Consider the following 19,362-nt stretch of genomic DNA (forward strand, 5'->3'; position numbering starts at 1 on the left):
TGGCATGTAATTAAGATGGCACATCATAACATGATTATATATACAGTATGAATTCAGACCAACTAGGAGTAGTAATAATGAAAACTTTATATATGTATATTTTTAGTTCTGGTATATTAGTTTTATATTGCTGTGTTACAATTTACCCTCAAACTCAGAAACTTAAAGCAAACATTTAGTGTCCCACAGTCTGTGGGTCAGGAATTTGGGTGCAGGTTAGCTGGGTGCCTCTGACTCAGGATCTCTCATGAGGTTGCAGTAGGTGTGTTGGCTCATCAGCAGGCTCGACTGGGGAGGATATGATTCCAAGTCACTCATGTGGTTGTTGCAAGATTCAGTTCCTTGCTGGCTGTTGGCTGGAGGCTTCTTTTAGTTCTTTACCACTTATTGGGCCCCTCGCAACCTGGCAGCTGGCTTCCATGGAAGGGAGTATGTGCAGAGTACAAGAGAGCACCCCGCATGGAAGCCACAGTCTTTTGGTAAACTAATTCCAGAAATGACATCCCATCACTTTGTCACACCCTATTTGTTAGAAGCAATGCTAGATTCAGCCCGTAATCAAGGGGTGGGGATGACACAAGGACATGAATACCCGGAGTCAGTGGTCACTGGGGACCATCACAGAGGTGCCTACCACACCGGGCATTGCTGCCATAAAGACAGTTTATTAGCCATTTGCATGGATGTTTCAATCTGCGAAAAGAATTTAAATAATTTATTTCAATAACTGCTTTAGATTTATCTTATGTCATTGTTCAAAGAATGCAACCATTTCATTGTGCTATAGTTCAGAAATATCATTAGGACTTCAATGAAGTCAATTGAACATGTTGGCTGGAGCTAAATCATTTCCTTTTACTTCTCCTACTTTTAGATATCTGTCCATTTTGACATTCCTAGGTCATAGCACAGTCCTGGTATGTGGTTGGCAGTTAATAAATAATTGCTTCCCTCTTGATGCTCTGTCCTAGTTATTTAATAGGTTTTATAAGAGAAGGCCTAGTAAAAAAATTAAAATTACTCTTCAGTGTGACAATGTCCTTCACCCCTCTGGGTTCAGTTTTATGTAAGATGCACAGGACAAAGTGAAAGTCGGAACCAAGGGATCTGTGGTGACTCTTAGCAGCTATTATATTGGAAGCTTCTCTATTAATAATTGCATTAAAATTGCTTTCCTGTACTGTGCTTAGACTTGGCGGGAGATGGATATTCGAATCACCGATGCAGCTAACGAGGCAAAGGACAATGTCAGATATTTGTACACACTTGAAAAATGCTGTGACCCCTTGTACAGCAATGACCCTGTGAGTTAATTATTTTTACTCTCTCAGTCTCCTGATGGCCCTTTTATAACAGCTGAATTGAGTTTAGAGTTTTGGTTTGTGGATATTACAGTTTGTTGGAAAAGTCTTAGAAATCTCTTTTTATTTTTAAGAAAATGATATGTATATATACACATGTATATCTATATCTATATCTATATCTATATCTATATCTATATCTATATCTATATCTATATCTATATCTATATCTATATCTATATCCATATCCATATCCATATCCATATCCATATCCATATCCATATCTATATCTATATCTATATCTATATCTATATCTACATTTACGTCTGCCTATCCATCTTTCCATCTATCAAAGATGTATTTGTGATATTTAAAAAACATTTCTTGCATATTGCATTTTCCATTAAATATTGCTGTTGACATTTTGGGCTACCCTACTGTGGGAAGAGTCATCGAGCAGGTGTTTTTTTGAACTTAGAACTTTAGGAAGTACCTGCTTTTATTGATTACAAACTTGATTGTCAATTAACACAACCTCCTTGTCATGAAAAGAAAGTTAATGTTTCTTGCATTGAAATAAAATTTGATTAACTGAATATGACTAAATAATAAAATGATCTTTAAATGTATTTATGGAAAGCATTAGATAATATTTTAAAATTTTAAGTAAAAGTTACTTAGATGGCATGATTAGACTATTAGAATTTTGCTGAATTTGATATTTGTTTCCCAGAAAACTTTTGTGGTGTCTTCCAGATATCCATGATTGATGCTATTCCTACACTTATAAATGCAATTAAAATGATCTATAGTATCTCTCATTATTATAATACCTCTGAGAAGATTACGTCTCTGTTTGTAAAGGTAAGTGTATAGCATAAAGTCTGCAGTGCGGTCGCTGATATTTCTTTGCCAATGGTCAATATTTTGGTAATTAAAATGACCGTATTAATACAACCCAGTGTCTCTATATACTACAATAAAAAAAAAAAGCTTAATCCCTCAATGGAGCTAGAATTAAGTTTATGTGAGAGGCTGATTCTGGCCAAGTTAGGAAGCATGATTTCTCAAAGTAATTGTTATAATAAATATTGTGTTATTTATATAATAAAAATGAAAAAAAAGATTCTTTTTGGAACTTCTTACCTATGTTATTGAGCACATTATTTATTCCCATGGGTAAATTTTAATTAAGAAAAAAAGGACTATCTCCTGTTTCATATTTATAAGCTACTGTACCGAATTTATTTGATGCCACAGTGGTTTACTTGGTGTTATTAGGATAGTAATCTCAATAATAAAAGCCACTTGCAATGTTCCAGTAATCCATAAAGCAATTATAATGATTCTGCCAAAAAACCGTAACGATGTTTAAACCTTATGTCCTAACTCCTAAGTGTTTACGGTGAGCGCTGTTGCTTTTCCCACTATGAATGGTCTCTTGAGAAATAGATGACTTTTTCATTGCCAAGGCACAATTTTAAATGTTGTATTAAAACAGAGGAATTTTCATCGTGACCTGTGCTGTGAATACTAATGCTGTAGGAGTCATGCTTCTTCCTGGGAATAGGGCCATCAGCCTTGTGTGCTCAGCGAAAAATTCTTCTGCTTTCACATCAAGTAGCAAGGCAGCAACTCCTGACCACACTTTAAAACTACATGTGGGGGTCACGGGGGCTAGGCCCTGGGCAGAAGACTCCAAAGTCAACTTGTGTTGTTCCTTTAGTAACAACACAAATTGAGTTGCATATTATTTGCAGGCCTTGTTGAATAAAATTGTAAAACCACCTTTTATCTAAATTTCCAAATCCTTTCATTATGGGAAATTTGAAACAGGTACAAAAGGAAAGAGAATTGTATACTGAACACCCTGTACGTATTACGAGATTCAATGACTATTAGCACATGGCCATCCTTCTTTCTCTTATACCCCCGACCTTTGCACTAAATCCCAGCCATCATGTCATTCATGCATACAGTAGTCATCCAGTTTTCCTTTTAGTTTATAAAAAATCACTGAGAAAAGTCTGAAGTCTTTTTAAAGTTTGGGCGGATGGATAAAATGTTAGTAGTTACCTACATTTAGCTTTACTCTTTCTTTCTGTTGCCTTCTCCTATAGACATGTCTGCTACAGATCTAATGGCATGAGATGATCAGGTGGACAGTCCACATGGCACTTAGAAACTGCGTTAGGTGGTAGAGCAAGCTACTCAAGGAGACCAGGGAACCTCTTAGCAGCGTTTAGGTTGGAAAGTGAGTCATTTCTAGGGGCTTGAATTGTGGATTGTCCATGGTCCTTCCAACTCTGTGATTTCACAAATGTTTTAGACAATATATGTGTGGAATCTAAAAATGTCGAACTAATAGAAGCAGAGAGGAAAGTGGTGGTTGCCAGGGACTGGGGGGTTGGCGGAAATGGGGAGATGGTAAAAATGTATAAACTTTCAATTATATAAGATGAATAATTTCTGGGAGTCTAATGTACAGCATGGTGACTATAGTTAGCAATACTGTGTTGTGCACGTGACATTTGCTAAGAGAGCAGATCATTTTTATTTAAAAAATTAAATTTATTGGGGTAACATTGGTTAATACAATTATAGATTTCAAGTGTACAGTTCAATAATACATCATCAATATTGCATTGTGTGTTTAGCACCCAAAGTCAGATCTTTTTCTCTCACCATATATTTGACCCCTTAACCCTTTACTACCTCTCTCCCCCTTTCCCTCTGGTAACCACCATACTGTTATCTGTGTCTATGAGTTTTTGTTTGTCTTGTTTGTTTATTTGTTGCTTTTAGTTTTATAGTCCACATACGAGTGAAATCATATAGTTCTTGACTTTTTCCATCAGACTTATTTTGTTAAGCATGATACATAATATATTTAGAATAAAGTTAAATTTATTTCAGAGAGAAGAGGGGAGAGAGAGACATGGAAACATCAGTAATGAGAAAGAATCATAGATGGGCTATCTCCTGTATGCCCACTACTGGGGATCGAGGCCCAGCCCAGCAGGGGATGTGTAGGAGGCAGCCCATCAATGATTCTCTCTCAAGATGTTTCTCTCTCTCGCCCTCTCCTTTCCTCTCTGAAATGAATAAAAATATATTTTTAAAATGCCATTGAGATTTTGATGGGGATTACATCAAACCTGTATATTGCTTTGGGTAATATGGTCATTTTACCTATGTTGATTCTTCTAGTCCATCAATATGTAATGTCTTTCCATTTCTTTGTGTCTTCTTCCATTTCTTCTAATAATGCCTTGAGGTTTTCAGTGTATAGGTCCTTCACATCCTTTGTTAAAGAGAGCAGATCTTAAGTGCTACCAGCACATACATGAAAAATGATAACTACGTGAGGTGATGGAGGTGTTAATTAACTTAATTGTGGTAATCTTTTTCACTGTGTATATCAAATCATCACATTGTACACCTTAAATATATACAATTTTTATTTATCGGTTGTGCCTCAATAAAGCTGAATAAAAAGGACTAGTGCTTGATGATAGTTGCTATGGAAACAAATAAATCCAAAGCTCAAGTCCACAGATTGTATGTCCTGAGAGGAACAAGAGTTAAGGACCCTCTAGTCCAATTTATAATTGATGGCTGTCTTATGTACATAATATCATTTTATTGGAAAATTCCAGGTGACCAATCAGATGATATCTGCATGTAAAGCTTATATTACCAACAATGGAACCGCTTCTGTGTGGAGCCAGCCACAGGATGTTGTTGTGGAAAAAATATTATCTGCAATTAAACTTAAGCAGGTAATGGTCAGCCTAATAATATATTTAGGTAACGTTTCATTATTTTTATGTTGTGTTTGGTGATGCATCTTAAATTATTTAGCAATTATTATAATCTTGGTTGCTAAAGAGAACAGTAATTCTTCACTATTAAGAAAGTTGCATGTTAATAAACCTTCCCAATTTAGGTACTTATTCTACCCTCTTTGGGGGCCTCCTGTGTCCCAGCACCACACTAAATACTGAAGATACAAAGATGACTAAGATGACTAAGGTTTTCTTAAGCTTCTGATAGACGGATGGGGAGATAGACACAGAGCGAGGCTACTGCTCACATGGTGGGACCAGGGTGAAAAGGCTGCTCCTCTGAGCTGCGTTATGGATGATTAGGAGTTCGCTAGATCGGAGGATGGGAGAAGATGCTATTCCAGGCTGACGGATGAGTAAATGAAAAGCCTTGACACTGGAAGGGCTTGCAGTCCCACCCTAACTTTGCCATTACCTTTGCTGAAGAGAATAAGGTTGATATCTTTGTTGTTTTCCCCTTTCTTATATTTTGCTTTTTGATTTTAAGGAATACCAGCTCTGTTTTCACAAGACAAAACAAAAGCTTAAACAAGATCCAAATGAAAAACAATTTGAATTCAGCGAGATGTATATTTTTGGAAAATTTGAAACTTTCTACCGACGTCTTGCTAAGATATTAGACATCTTTACAGCCTTTAAGACATACTCGGTCCTGCAAGATTCGAAAATTGAAGGGCTGGAAGACATGGTCACTAAATACCAGGTATTGTTTTACAACTAAAGTTGCTGCTCTTATCCATAACAAAAACTTTGGTATTTTATGCAAATAACTACTTAAAATGATTCAAATAGTTCATAATGTGAAATATAAGCTCATAGCCCTTAAACAATAAAGAAATCACATTTATTTGAGAATTGTGTAATGGTGCTAATATGTTCTTTTCAGGTGTGTGGTTATGATAATGACTTCCCAATAGTCTAAAATTAATCATCATTAGTAAAAGCATTTTCATTAGTAGCACAAGAAAAGTGTTTAAATATAACTTATCACTTCATTTATTCATGCAAGAAATATTTAATGAAGCCAGTACTATGTGTCAGGCACTCGTTCATACTGAGAGTCATGTGATTATCTCTGCTTGTAAGCAATTTATTTGGACACCTGTTAAAAATTAAAGGGATCGCATTTTATTGTAGCGTTACCATTCCTAGTTAATTTTACTTTTAACTGCTTTATATTGTAAGGCTATGTATGTGACTAATCTTAGTTTTTAAAGTGGGCACAGTAGTCATGAATGTAGACAATCGTTTCTTGTTTGAGAACTGTGATGTTGAAATTTAAAATGTTTGTACTTGAATTTCAAAAGGCTCATATAGCCCTAGCCGGTTTGTCTCAGTGATTAGAGTGTGGCCCACAGACTGAAGGGTTGAGGATTCCATTCCAAGGCACGTACCTCGGTTGCAAACTCAGTCCCTGGTACTGGTTGGGGTGTGTGTGGCAGGCAACCAATTGATGTGCCTTTCTCACATTGGTGTTTCTCTCTGTCTCTCCTCCTCCCTTCCACTCTCTCTAAAAATTAATGGGAAAAATATCCTTGGGTGAGGATTAACAACAACAACAACAACAACAACAACAACACACACACACACACACATACACACACACACACACACACAGTCTCATATAATTAAAAAAAATTTTTAAAATCTTCATCTGAGGCTTTGTTTTTTATTTATTTTAGAGAGAGAGGAAGGATGAAAGAGAGAAAAAGAGAAAGAGAGAAATATCAGCATGAGAGAGAAACATCCATCAGTTGCCTTCCAATTGTGCCCTGACCGGGGATTTAACTCGCAACCATTTTGGTGTACAGTACAATGCTCCAGCCAACTGAGCTACTCACCCAGGCCAAAAGGATCATATAATTTATTGTCAGTTTTTTTTGTACTTAAACAGTTTAAGCCAACATAAGTAGTCTTTTATTTCCTAAGTATACCAGATTATGGGAGAGAAAAAAAAGATCTTTCTTATGTAGCAGGAAATATTTTAGGTGAATCCTGTGAAATTTGCAAGATAGAAAATCTGTACTTTGAAAGTGACAGTTTTGCAAGACAAAGAGGGAATATATCCATTTATTTTTCAATTTGGACTCTATTCTTAATGAAAAAAATAACTGTGGAACATATTTTAAAGTTTATCCTTGAGTGAGAAGTTGAACTATATGTTCTGAGAGTAGATAAAGATGGTTCTAACCTGATAAAAATACTGGGAAAAGAAATTGCTTTGGAAATCTAAAGTGAAATACTAATTAAAATGGATGAGCCAGAGGGTAGTGAGATAAAATGTAGATGGTGCAGGAAAGCGTAAAGTGAGATTTTTGTGTTTTAGTACCAGTATTAGAAGCTCAAAATGGCATCCATGGGAATGAATCTCGGACTCCTCACCTGGCTATCGAGGACCTGCCCCCCCCCCCCCCCCGCCCCGTCTCCCGCTCCCTCCCCCCCTCCAGCCCTCCCCCCCCAGCCTGCTCCTCTTCTCCTCATTCTATGATCTTCAGACGCAGTTCAGTCCCCCTTTAGGCTTACAGTGCTTTTTTTCTGGAAAATTCTGCCTTTGGATTTTCACACAGTTATTTCCTCCTTAGCCTCCAGATCTTGATTTCAGGACCCTCTCTAAATTGTTTACCTTGACTTCTGGTTTACCTCAAACACTCTGTCACATTTCTCATTTCTCACTGTGTAAAATTACTCTGTTCATTTGTTTGTGGCTTACATGGATTCTGGCCATCTCTCTCCCACCCAGGTTGTAAGTTCCCCTAGGGTGGGGACATTTGTTTGTCTTGTTCATTCCTGTGTCTTCATCGTTAACTGGTATATAGTAGGTGTGCAGTAAACATATGCTTTCACTCATATGTGGCATATAAAATGGAAAGTAGCAAATGAACAAATAAGAAAACAAACCAAACTCATAGACACAGGTAACAGTGCTTATCAGAGCGAAGGGGGTTGGGGCAGGGTAGTAAAGGGTAAAGGTGGCCAAATATATGGTGACAGAGGATGATAGGACTTTGGGTGGTGAGCACACAATGCAATATACTGATCATGTATCATGGAAATGTACATTTGAAACCTATATCATCTTAGTAACCACTGTCACCCCAATAAGTTCAATTAAAAAATAGAAATATTACTTAAAATCTGTCAAATAAAGGACTGAAAATCTGCACTTTGAAAAGTTTTGCAAGATAAAGAGGGAATAATATATCCGTTTATTTATTTTTCAATTTGGACTCTAAGTAGATTGAGTGTGATTAGTTGGTTTAAAGGTCACAATTAATTGGTTTATTTACTTAATACTGTTAAGTGACCATTAAATCCAATCATTGAGCAGAATTTTCTAAGAGCTCCAAGTCATTTTAATTACCATATTTAATGTAGAGATGTAGCTTTTCCATGCTTTTTTTATACTCTTTATATAACACGATGGGTAACATTATAATATATACAATTTCTACTAGTAAACAGAGCTAATTTTAGCATGAAAGAGTAGGTTGTTTTAACTAGCAAACTTGCTTCACAGAGTTATGCAGTTCATACACTTTTGTCTATTAAGATATTTGAATTGATATATAAATGGAAATGACTTTGAAGAGGAGACTGCAGAAGGAGGCCCAACATTCTTCATAAAAATTATATGCCTGTGTCAACAGCGTGGGCTCCCGAGTTTGCGAATGGCTTAGGACCTGGTTAAGAATGATCACAGAGCTTTATAGCTCATTATTCAGAGCAAACAAAACTTTGGATAATAGTGTTTCAAGGAGATGAATTGCCTAATTTGTCCTCTTGTAGTCATAGACTGCAGCTTTGCAGGGCAGAGAAAGCCAATTAATTCTAGAGAGTCTTTAAATGGTAGATTGAGGTTTGACGTTTTATTTAAGCCATTTGAGGTTTCGAAGATAGTATATCATCTATGGATATTATAACTGTTTTCTTTCTAAGTTTGTGTTCTGTTAAAGTCTTATTTATTTTCTGAGAAGTCAAACTTCAATGAAAAATATTTTAGTAACTTCTCTGGGCTTGTTTTTTATTATTTCAGATGTGATTAATAAGACATTTTTAGAGAAAACACCTCTCCTACTTTTCAGATGTAGTCTTTATTTTACATTTTTCTTCAAAAAGACATTAAACCTCATGAAAATGCTTTCCAAATGATTTCTTTGACTGCAGTAGGCAACATTATACTGCTGTAATAAGCGTTAAGCAATGTAACTAAAGAAATAAGCTCCTTTTAAGTTGCCTTTTTGGTAATGATTGTTCAGGTTCTACATTTAAAGGGTATATTTAATTACGTAATGTTAGAATATTGAAATGGCTTATTTCTTTTATAACATTTCAGGGTATTGTTGCTACCATAAAGAAAAAGGAATATAATTTCTTAGACCAGCGGAAAATGGATTTTGACCAGGATTATGAAGAGTTTTGCAAGCAGACTGATGACCTTCATGTAGGTTGTGTAATAAAATACCTGTTACAGGCATGTTTGTTTTCTTTCTCTGTTCTGTGTAATGCTGCTAATCATGACCATCAGCAGGGCAAGGCGTCTTCATCACGGAGGTGACCGGCAGCAACCCCAGCCTGTGTTTTGTGATTTCAGATTAATAACTGAAGGCTCTTTTTCGTAGATTAAAGGGTCATAAGTATAACTTTGGATAATGATCTGCAATCATAGATGTCTACATATCTTCCATCTTACTTCTTAGGCTGTTAGCTTTCATCTTCTGTTGAAAGGTAGGGTTATTAGAATATAGAAATTTATCTCCATTTGTTTATTTTATAGCAGTGATTTATGACCAGAGGTCATTTAAGCAAATGGTCAGTGATGTTTGGCAGATCCCAAAGGCAAGGTGGCTGCTGGCCTTAGAAACAGGACTGACTCAACATCTGGACCCCTTTCTCTCTTCCTTCTCTGTAATTCCCGCCCCCCCCCCCCCCCCCCGGCCTGCCCTCACTACAGACCAGCCATCTTGACTGTCAGTCTGCATGAACAGTGTATGGCTGCCATCAGCTTCTGAGAACATATCACAGGTCCAGCCCCAGCTCCAAATTCCAAAGGAGAATGTTGGGTTGGCCAGTTCTAGCCCCGATCCATGAGGTAAAGCAGGAGAGACACCACCCCCCTGTGGTCTTTGGGAATATTTGCTATCAGAGGAGGGTAAGGTGAGGAGACAACCCAATAGATATCTATCATAATTAATCTCAAGACTTTTTTTTTCATCCCAGTGAGGCAAAAATTTGCACTATTCTGATTATAAAAGGAAAATGGCCATCTGTTACTTCTTTTGTAGAAAAGAAAAAAGTTGGTACACTTTAAGGAAAAAAGAACTCAGGCATTTTGGAGGGGTGGGTTCAGTGGTAGAAAGAATCATAATAAAACTGGCTAATTCTATATGCAGGTACTGTTCTAAGCACTTTATATGTGTTAGTTCATTTAATTATCCTATAAGGTGAGTGCTCTTAGTGTCCTCCTTTTGCAGAGGAGAAAATGAGGCTCTTTGAGGTTAAGTGACTTGCCCGAAGTCACAGCAATAACAAGTGGTGGTGTGAAGATTAAGCCCAGGCAGTCTGCTCTAGGATTTAACCTTTTGCACTCAGATGTGGAGTGTGACTCGACACAGTTAGCATTAGAATAAAGGAATTGCGAAAAAAGCAAGTGAGTGCAAAGGGTTAAGTTTTTAACCACACACACACACACACACACACACACACACACACACACACACACACACTAGAGGCCCGGTGCACGAAATTCGTGCACGGGGGCGGGGTGTGTGTGTGTGTGTCCCTCAGCTCAGCTTGCACCCTCTCTAATCTGGGACCCCTCGAGGGATGTCCGACTGTCCGTTTAGGCCAGATCCCACCGGACATCCCTCTGACAATCCAGGACTGCTGGCTCCCAACTGCTCGCCTGCCTGCCTTCCTGATTTCCCCTAACCACTTCTGCCTGCCAGCCTGATCACCCCCTAACCACTCCCATGCCAGCCTGATTGATGTCTAACTGCTCCCCTGCCAGCCTGTTTGCCCCCAACTTCCCTCCTCTGCCGGCCTGGTCACCCCTAACTGCCCTCCTCTGCAGGGTTGATCGCCTCCAACTGCCTTCCCTTGCAGGCCTGGTCCCTCTCAACTGCCCTCCCTTGCAGGCCTGGCCCCTCCCAACTGCCCTCCCCTGCTGGCCATCTTGTGGTGGCCATCTTGTGTCCACATGGGGGCAGGATCTTTGACCACATAGGGGCAGCTATCTTGATCTTGTGTGTTGGAGTGATGGTCAGTCTGCATATTACTCTTTTATTAGATACGATAGAGGCCTGGTGCACGGGTGGGGACCAGCTGGTTTGCCCTGAAGGGTGTCCCGGATCAGGGTGGGGTTCCCTTGGGGCATGGAGAGGCCTGGGCTAGGGGCCTGTGGTGGTTTTCAGGCCAGCCACGCCCCTGGCAACCCAGGCAGAGGCCCTGGTATCTGGAATTTATTTACCTTCTACAATTGAAACTTTGTAGCCTGGAGCGGAGCCAAGCCTCCTGCTCTATCCGTGGCTGCTGCCATTTCTGTTTGAATTTGTTTACCTTCTATAATTGAAACTTTGTATCCTTGAGTGGAGGCCTGGGCCTGCCAGAGTGTGTGGAAAGCTTGGCTTCCTCTGTTGCCAGGGAAACCCAAGCCTCCCTTCTGGTAGCCATCTTGGTTGGGGTTAATTTGCATACTCACCCTGATTGGCTGGTGGGTGTGACTTGGCTGGTGGGTGTGGCTTATGTAGCGGAGTGATGGTTAATTTGCATATTACTCTTTTATTAGAGAGGATATACAAGCCTAAGCGACTGGCCTACCGTTCGACCAGCTGACTGGTAGCTATGATGCGTACTGACCACCAGGGGGCAGACGCTCAACACAGGAGCTGCTGAGCTGTGGTGACTTGGCAGCTGTGGTTCTTGGGTGACTCACCTGAAATCCAGGGTGTGTCACCCAAGAACCACCCTCTTGCAATCCAGGACCCCTTGGGGGATGTCGGAGAGCTGATTTTGGCTTGATCCCTGCAGGCCAGGCCAAGGGGCCCCACTATTATGTTGTAAGACACATTTCAGTTGATAGGAAGATATAATGCCTGTAATAATTTAAGCAGTGACCAATTTTAGGGGATGATTCAGACATAAGGACAACAGATCTTGATGTCTTCCTGTTGGAAATTGATGGACAGTGGCAGATCCTGGTTCTGTGCTCTATGGTCAATATGCATTTGTCAGTCTTCACCTGTTTCTCAGCACTTTCTGATAGCTAGTACTTCCTTAGCTTATATGTGGAATACAGGTCGATGGTGAACACCTTGAGGGCAGGAATCATGTTCATTCCTATTTGTGTCTCCAGGGCCTGGTGGGTGGCACCTATAATTGGAGAGCAAAGAATGTTTGTGGAATTAAAGTCTGAGTAATGATTTAATAAGAACTAGGTTTATTGTAATTAAACAAGCATTTACTGTACATCAATTATGTATTAGGCTTCTATGTTGTGGGTTATGAATATAGAAATAAGTCAAGTAGATTTGCTCTCACAGCTCACAGCAGACAGAAGGCAGATAAGTGTTATGATAGAAACACAAGTACATATATGTTAGAAGTATAATATTCTGATATTGTACCAGGCCTTGGGGATGCAAAGACCAAAGTCCAAAGAATTCCTCAAGAAACTTAGAGGGAGGACAGGTCTAACAAACATACCGTATTTTCCGGTGTATAAGATGACTTTTTAACCCAGGAAAATCTTCTATACGCCCAGTCATCTTATACGCCGGAAAATACAGTAATATAGAATCTGAGAATTGCTAGAACCCACAAGGCAGAATGTGAGCCTAGAAAAAAAAAAAAAAACAGCCCCACACTTCCACTTGTCTGGGAGGAGTGAAGGCTCAGAGAGGAGGTGATGCTTGAAGCTAGAACAGTGTTTATTTTTTTCCAAATAAATGGAGGGAAATGTGTGGGATGGGAGACCTTTTCAAGTCTGTGTCTACTTTTTATAATACTGAGAATATAACTTTATAATTGTTCTACAGCTTGGTTTTAAGCATTAGTTATAGACAGTTCCCATTCTCTTTAATCTTTTCTTTTTAAAAATTCAATGTTATTAATGTCTTATGTTCCATCTCAATAATGGTCCATTTCTCCCTGTGGCTGGACAACTACTTTCCGTTTAACTTCTTTGTCCCTTTCTCCACCCTCTTTCTCTTAACTAAACTGTCTACACTTTCTCCTTTAAATAATTTGTGAATTCAGCCCTTTTCTCTATAAAGTCAGGGTGAAAATCCCAACCCTCCCACGACTCTGGATGGGGTGAGTTGGGGAGGGGATTAGTCTTGGAGACAGGAGGTGGGTACGTGAGTGATTCAGATCAGAGTTGTGTGTAGAACTCTACTGTCAAAGCAACCAGAGCTTGGAATCCTGTCCAGATTTAGAGTTCATGCCGGCACTAACAGGTTAAACCGAAAACTGAGCAGGAGCTGGAAGGCCATGTAAGAGGACGAGTGTGAGAATTCCTTGCCTGGACTTCAGAAGAATGTCAGAACAGACCTAACGCTCAGAGAGAAAAAGGAGACTAATTCAAGGTCTTAGATATTCATAGAGAGCTCAGCGTAGGTCTTTGTGAAGTTATGGGGTGGAAAAGCACGGAAAATCAGGTTCCATTGACAGGGCTCAGTGAAGATTTGCTGGTGTCTGAAGTAAGAGGGAGGGAGTGGAGGCATTGCAAGTGCTCCAGTTCTGCATAATTTTATGCTCAGAGATTTTTATGTAGTGAAATACTTGAGTATTTACTTGGGTAGGCCAACTGAACTGTTCTTGATAATTTCAGTAGAAGAGTGAGAAGTATTGGAGACACATTGTAATAGGGTTAGCCATTCTTCAGCTTTGGGGTTTTGTTCAATGGTGCAGGGAGCACTGTGGCTTGCTCCCAGATAGCAACATCTCTTCAAGGGTTAAGTGTTTCCAGTGGGGTCCTGGATATTTCTGACTGGTCATCTTGCCAAATTACTTATATAGCTCATCTTGGTACTAATTTTCACTGTACATGCAACTGGCTTCCCAATTTGATCACTACATAAATTATTGATCTCTTTAGGATTGTAGAGGCTTAAATTGAGAAAAAAGAATTGACTGGAACTTGCCCTTAAAGCACAAAATAGAAAAATAATGAAAGAATTTTTCTGTCCTTTATTTAACTCAATTTAGATTTTTAATGACAACTCTGTGCTAAATCTGAGACAGAACAAAGAATAAATCATGTGCTTTGTTTTTAGGTGCAGTTATTTTTATTTTTATTTTTTTTGGACAAAATTATACAGTCCTATAAGATGTGTGAGGTTCTCAGAACAACCCATAATGAAAATCATTTTGGAAAATAGATTTAAGGGCTTTAAGAAGTAGATATTTAGGTCATTCTTTTTGAACTTAACTTCTTGGGAGATATTTATTTTTTTCCTGTAGAGGTCTCGTGGCCTGGGCTGTGGGAGTGTTTCTGTGGAGTGGCTTTGTGTTCCTTCTGCTGGGCCCCAGTGGTTTTGCCAGACTAGCTCTTCTGTTAATTTCTTGGCTTAGACCTCTCTCATCTCATGTGTAGTGTAACTCAGACCCCTCATCTAGGTGTGTACTGGCATGGAATTTCAATCGCTCTAGGACAGGGCTCTGTAAACTATGCCCATGGGCCAAACCCGGCCCTGCCTCATTGTTCACAGGTCGTCTATGGCTGCCTTTGTACTGCAGTGGTAGGTGGGCAGTTATGAAAGAGACCCATGTCCTGTGAAGTGGAAAATACTCATCATCGGACTGTTTTATAGAGAAAGTAAAGGGCTTCTTTTATCTATTCACAGCCTTGGCCTGATGTTAAGACCCCTGCTGCTTTCCCCAACTTGTAGACAGTCATTAAACCCCCCTTACATGGGCTGGCCAGCACTTCAAGTGCCTTGGCTTTCTGCAGGGGTCTGTTGGGAGTGTTAGGACCCCACAACTTCTCTGCCCACAGTGATAAAGCCTCGGTGCCTAACCCCGTCCCTGTATGTGACCCAGTACCTCTGGAGCCTGCCACTGGCCAACTCCTGGGACTGCTCTGGCTCTGTAGCCCCTCTGTGTTTTGGCTTTTGGTCATTTTACCTTTCTTTCAGGCCCAGGTGAATATGAAGTTTTCTGTTCTGTTTTGTCCTGTATTACATGTGCTTGTAGAGAATGGGAAGCTCTTTTATCTTGATGCTAAATAGGACTTTCCCCAATGCTAATTCATTGTTCATAATCAGACTTCATTCTGTTTTAGAAACAATTGCAGAACTTCATGGATGTCACATTTGAGAAGATTCAAAACACAAATCAAGCTCTAAGTATGTTAAAGAAATTTGAAAGGTAAAAAATTGAGAATAATTTTCTAAGTTCAATTTTCTACCTTGTGACTGCCTATCATTATATTACTTAATGTTCAAGTAATTCAAAAAATGTATCTACTTTTTCCTATATTTTAAATATTGACACCGTATTTAGAAACCACTTTATCGCAATATGATGGATTGATACTATTTTTTTAAAAATTAGCCAAATATCTTATTTTCTTTCATCAGCATATGTTTTAAAATGTCTTAATAAAAGAGATTGCTAGATATTGTCTCAGTAATTCAAGTGTTTCACTTTAAAAATTCAGATTGAATATACCCAATCTTGGTATTGATGACAAATACCGGTGTATCCTCAAAAACTATGGGGCTGACATTGATATGATTGCAAAGCTGTACACAAAGCAGAAGTGTGACCCTCCACTGGCCCGAAACCAGCCTCCCATCGCTGGGAAGATTCTGTGGGCCCGTCAGCTCTTCCACAGGATTCAGCAACCAATGCAGCTTTTCCAGCAGCACCCAAGCGTGCTTCGGACAGCGGAAGCCAGACCCGTGATCCGTGACTACAACAGGGTGGCCAAGGTACTCCTGGAGTTTGAGGTTCTCTACCACAGGGCGTGGCTTCAACAAGTAAGTCTGTACATTTATGTTCTTCAAAGATGTCTCCATTGTCAATCAACGGGAAGCCCTCTGCTAGCATTGAACAGTCTTATTTTTGTAGAAATTTGAGTTTCAGGTATTTTAGAAGACAGGTTTGGTTGAATATAGGTAGGTAATCAAAGAGTGTAATATGTCCATGAAGAAAAATAATGATTCATTTTGAAAAAAAAAATCATAGGTAACAAACTCATTTTTATTTAATTACAAACTCCTAAGGGAGAAAGTCCTGTTTGTTGGTTCTTTTACTTGGTTAATTAGGATTTCTTCTTTTCCTCCATTCGGTTTCTTAATGTGTCAGTGAACACTACTATGAGTGTTAATCAAAGTCTTAAATTTTCTTTGGCTATACTAGGTAAATAAAATTACGTTTCAAACCCTACCAGCCCTTGTAGATTGGCAAAAAGGTGTTTGTTTTTTTGTATTTTGGAGGATAAAATTCAGCTTTTTTAGGCCTCAAAAATGGTTTCTCATTTTCCTGGTTCACCTTTTGGTATCTGAGCCAATATAAAGATGTCTCCATAGTGGTCTTCATTGCTTTTCTAAATAACTGAAAATGGAGTTTAGTAGGTTTTTATGATACTTTTATTAGGGAAAAAAATAACTGAGTAGAAATGAAGGTATCAAGGAGCTAAATGGTTTGAGAAGTCACCATTAATTGCGGTATCCACTTATATGTCAGTGTGAGGGAATCATGACCCATGCATTTTGTTGAATTGATTGTGCAACATTATGACCAAGGACCTAAAGGCCCTTTTCTGAAGTGAACTTAGGAGAAGAGTGAGTGACCCCATTGTCTTTAATTTGAGAAGCTCAGCTCCATGGAAGAACACTTAATGATACTCTCCCAGGAATGGCTGAGCTGTATATTCTGTGTATGCATTGAACTTTCTAATGGTAATAATGTTGATTTCTTCTCACAGATTGAAGAAATTCACATAGGACTTGAGGCTTCTTTATTGGTGAAGGCTCCAGGCACGGGAGAATTGTTTGTAAACTTTGACCCTCAGATATTGACCTTATTTAGAGAAACAGAGTGCATGTCACAGATGGGTCTGAAGGTTTCATCCCTGGCAGCTGCCCTTTTCCAGAAACGGGATATATACAAAAAGAACTTCAGTAACATGAAGGTATAATGCCCCCCACCCCCCTTTCTGGCTAGCTCCAGCTTGCATTTTAGAAAAAAAAGGTGATGTGTCACTCTTGAGGAATAGAAAGTACCCAGGATGACTGGAGTAGAATGACTGATGGGGAGAGTGCCATGGAATGAGGCTGTGGAGGTGGCAAGGCCAGGTCATTACAGATCTTGCAAACCAAGGTTATAAGTTTGAGTCTACCAGGACGCCATTGGAGAAATTTGAGCAGGAAAAAAGGCATGATGTCTTTTACAATAAAAATCATTCTTACCGCTAGATGATGAATGCATTTTATGGTAACAAGCATGTCATTGTGAAGCCAGTTTGAAGGCAGTTCAGGATGGAGATGATGGGAGCTTGAACTAGGATGTCAGCCAAGTAATATATCAGTGAATTAGAGACTTATATCAACAAGCAGGTTATGGGAGATCTCAAGGGTGAATTCTTTGTTTTTAGTGTGAGCAACTCAATGGATTTACTTAAAGTATGGCTGTTGTAGACTACTGCTTGCGTAGGTTACATTCTGTACAGCTTGCTCCATAATGTACATTGGTCCTGAATGGATGTTCCACTTATAGAGATGGCAAAGCCTGGAACTAGTTTATTTGGGGTGCAGGAGGGAGTCATTTGTTGCCACCTTACGTATAAGATGATTTTTAGAGATCAAAGTGGAAGTGTTATCTATGCAGATAGATCGTAAGTCTGGAATTGAGTGCAGAAGTCAAAATTGAAGACAACATATATTTGAAAGTTATCAGAATATAGTTGCTATTTAAAGTCATTGTCCCATGAGAGCTCCAAAGAAGAGAATGTAGATAAAGAAAAGTAGAGGGTCTAGACCAATCCTTGACGAGCTCCAATATTAACAAGTCTGAGAGAAGAGGCCAAATATGCCAATAAAATTAAAGATTGGCCTTTGAGTGTCAAGGAAGCCAAGGGTAAGAAAAGTTTCATGAGGGAGACATTGGTCAGCAGTGACAAGTGGTGCTCAGAGAAGCAGCTATAATATTTGACAAGATGGACCATTGTTACAATTTTTTAGTGGTTAACATGATAAGAGGCCAGTAAGGCCATGCATTTGTATAATGTTCTACATTTTAAACAATTTTCATGTTTATTATTCCATTAGATATGTTCCAAAATTATGTATAGTAAGGACAAAAATTATTATAGCATTTTATAGATTGCAAAACTGTATCTCAGAAATGACTTAGCCAAAGTCTCATAGCTAATAAGTGGCAGAAGTGGGACCAGAAACCAGACTCTGAGTCCGCTGTTTTTTATTCCTCCATGTTATATTAAAAAGCTAATATTGGCAACAGACATACATTCCTGAAATGTGGGCTCACCACATACTAGTTAGCATGTTAGGATTCCCTTTTAGACTTTTCTTGCATGTCAGGAAAATCACCTAGTCAGTGTACATATTTACAAAGAAAGTAGTATTTTTTTATTAAGATATAGTATTTATAAGCCCAGTCGGTGTGTGGCTAAGTGCTGAGCGTCGACCTCTGAACCAGGAGGTCACGGTTTGGTACCTAGTCAGGGCACAGGCCAGGGTATCGGGCTTGACCCCCAGTAGGGGGCGTGCAGGAGGCAGCTGATCAATTATCAATTATCAATGATTTTCTCTCATCAATGATGTTTCTCTCTCTCTCTCCCTCTCCCTTCCTCTCTGAAATCAATAAAAATATATTAAAAAATATAATATCACTGATGATAATTTTGTCCACAGAATTGTTTCAGTTATCTGTTGCATATAGCAAAGGACCTCGCAGTGTAGTGGCTTAAAACAACCATTTCATTATATCTCATGATTTTGTGGGTAAAGCATTTAAGCAAGGCTTGGCAAGGTGATTTTCCTGTTCCGTGTGGCACTAAGGTTATTTAGTTCAGCTGACAGATGTTCGGTCTTGAAGGTCTAAGATGGCCCTATTCTTTTGTCTGGTTCTTTGGTGGGGATGGCTGGAAGCTTTGCTCAGCTGGCGCTAAGGACTGGACCAATTACATGTGGACTTCCAGTATGGAGGCCTCAGGTAGTAGAATTTCTTATATGGCAATTCAGGTTTCC

The 19,362-nt window shown here is 39.1% G+C and overlaps 1 protein-coding gene across 6 annotated transcripts in view; it reads left to right on the forward strand.

Annotated features, from left to right (window-relative positions):
* The window catches only part of DNAH5 (dynein axonemal heavy chain 5), a 252,301-nt gene that overhangs the window by 86,282 nt on the left and 146,657 nt on the right, over positions 1-19,362 (forward strand). For 5 of the 6 annotated variants that reach the window (XM_079781314.1, XM_079781311.1, XM_079781315.1 and 2 more), the window contains 8 exons: positions 1,191-1,304; positions 2,058-2,165; positions 4,961-5,083; positions 5,637-5,852; positions 9,483-9,590; positions 15,429-15,514; positions 15,807-16,128; positions 17,079-17,285. In XM_079781314.1, the coding sequence (XP_079637440.1) occupies positions 1,191-1,304; positions 2,058-2,165; positions 4,961-5,083; positions 5,637-5,852; positions 9,483-9,590; positions 15,429-15,514; positions 15,807-16,128; positions 17,079-17,285 (1,284 nt within the window). The remainder of the gene's footprint in view (positions 1-1,190; positions 1,305-2,057; positions 2,166-4,960; positions 5,084-5,636; positions 5,853-9,482; positions 9,591-15,428; positions 15,515-15,806; positions 16,129-17,078; positions 17,286-19,362) is intronic. The other variant, XM_079781312.1, reaches the window with a different exon arrangement.

The sequence above is a fragment of the Cnephaeus nilssonii genome, assembly GCF_951640355.1.
Source record: "Cnephaeus nilssonii genome assembly, chromosome: 2".
Classification (NCBI taxonomy): Eukaryota; Metazoa; Chordata; class Mammalia; order Chiroptera; family Vespertilionidae; genus Cnephaeus; species Cnephaeus nilssonii.